Source organism: Nicotiana sylvestris, chromosome 9 (assembly GCF_000393655.2).
Source record: "Nicotiana sylvestris chromosome 9, ASM39365v2, whole genome shotgun sequence".
In the NCBI taxonomy this organism is placed as follows: Eukaryota; Viridiplantae; Streptophyta; class Magnoliopsida; order Solanales; family Solanaceae; genus Nicotiana; species Nicotiana sylvestris.
Genome location: NC_091065.1, coordinates 99,066,141 through 99,068,196, shown reverse-complemented (window position 1 = coordinate 99,068,196; position 2,056 = coordinate 99,066,141). Strand labels below are relative to the sequence as shown.

At 48.6% G+C, this 2,056-nt stretch overlaps 1 protein-coding gene across 1 annotated transcript; it reads left to right on the top strand.

Annotated features, from left to right (window-relative positions):
* The first annotated feature begins 369 nt into the window (after nt 1-369).
* LOC138877966 (uncharacterized) lies at nt 370-1,386 on the top strand. The gene has a single exon (XM_070157615.1). It carries the CDS (start codon nt 370-372, stop codon nt 1,384-1,386), a length of 1,017 nt encoding a protein of 338 aa, XP_070013716.1.
* The last annotated feature ends 670 nt before the right edge of the window (nt 1,387-2,056 follow it).

Genomic DNA, 2,056 nt, shown 5'->3' with positions numbered 1-2,056 from the left:
CAGTTTGGGAGGGGTCAGCCTAGCAGGCCCCCATGTTCAGCACCACCACCTGCCCGGGGTGCTCCAGCGCGCCCCTATTTCAGCACCATGCCAGAGAGTTCTTACCGCCCGCCAACCATTTAGGGTTCCTCCAGTGGGTATTCAGGTCCTCAGGGTTCTTCTGATCCTTATTTCAGTGCTATGCCGGAGAGTTCATACCGTCCACCGGCTATTCAGACTTCTTCTAATGGGTCTATAGGCCATCAGGGTCAGCCATCAGGGCAGCAGGCCGCCGCACCGCGGGGTTGTTTCGAGTGCGGAGACCTTGGTCATATGAGGAGATACTACCCCAGGCTTTGAGGCGAGGCAATACAGCAGGGTCAGCAGCCTATGATTTCAGCACCGGCTGCCCCGCCACCTAGAGGTGGAGGGCAGACTAGTAGGGGCCATCCTAGATATAGAGGTCAGGTAAGGAGAGGTCAGCCAGCTACTACTCAGTCAGGTGGAGGCCAGCCAGCCGGTGCTCCAGCCAGAATCTATGCCCTTCCGGTTAGGCCAGATGCATTGGCCTCAGATGCCGTCATCACAGGTATTATTTCCATTGGTGGTAGAGATGCCTCGGTATTATTTGATCCAGGGTCTACTTATTCATATGTATCATCTTTGTTTGCTCGATTCCTCGTTATTTCTCCTAAGCCTTTGGGCACTCCTATTCATGTGTCCACTCCTGTGGGCGATTCTGTGGTTGTGGATCGGATCTACCGATCATGCGTGGTCATATTCTGTGGTTTTGAGACTAGAACGGATCTCCTGTTGCTTGATATGATCAATTTTGAGGTCATCCTAGGCATGTATTGGTTATTTCCATATCACACCGTCCTAGATTGTCATGCCAAGACTATTTCATTGGCAATGCCATGGTTGCCGAGGTTGGAGTGGAAGGGTTCCACAGTTGATACATCTAGTCGGGTTATCTCTTTCTTGAAGGCTCGGCATATGGTCGAGAAGGGGTGTTTGGCTTATATATCATATGTTTGGGACACTACCGCAGAGTCTCCGATGATTGATTCAGTTCTGGTAGTTCAAGAGTTCGCCGATGTGTTTCCTTCTGATCTTCCTGGCATGCCATCGGATCGGGATATTGATTTCTATATTGATTTGGCTCCAGGAACCCAGCCTGTATCTATCCCACCGTATCGTATGGCTCCGAAAGAGTTGAAGGAGCAGCTTGAGGAGTTGTTAGCAAAGGGGCTTGTTAGACCCAATGTATCGCCTTGGGGTGCAACAATATTATTTGTGAAGAAGAAGGATGGGACTATGCGGATGTGCATTGATTACCGCCAGTTGAACAAAGTCACCATCAAGAACAAGTATCCGTTTTCTCGTATCGATGACTTGTTTGAATAGTTGCAGGGTGCTAGGGTGTTCTCCAAGATTGACTTGAGGTCAAGGTATCATCAGCTAAAGATTTGGGACTCGGATGTTCCAAAGATTGTATTCCAGACTAGATATGACCATTATGAGTTCCTGGTGATGTCATTTGGCTTGACTAATGCCCCAACAACATTCATGGACTTGATGAACAGGGTATTCAAGCCTTACATTGATTCATTTTTCATCGTCTTCATTGACGACATCTTGATATACTCCCGTAGCCTGGGGGAGCACGAGCAGCATCTGAGGGTAGTGCTTTAGACCTTGTGAGAGCAAAAGCTATATGCTAAGTTCTCCAAGTGTGAGTTCTGGCTAGAGTTAGTGGCATTCTTGGGGCATGTTGTGTCAGGAGAGGGTATTAAGGTAGACCCCAAGAAGATTGAGGTAGTTCAGAGTTGGCCACGTCCTACTTCGATGATCGAGCAGGAGTTTCCTAGGGCTAGTAGGTTATTACAGACGATTCGTGCAAGGCTTTTCATCTATTGCATCACCTCTGACTAGATTAACCCAGAAAGGTGCTCCCTTCCGTTGGTCTGGTGATTGTGAGGCGAACTTTCAGAAACTCAAGACAACCTTGACTACAACACCAATTCTTGTGTTGCCTTTCGGCTCAGGGGTGTATACGGTATATTGCGACGCTTCG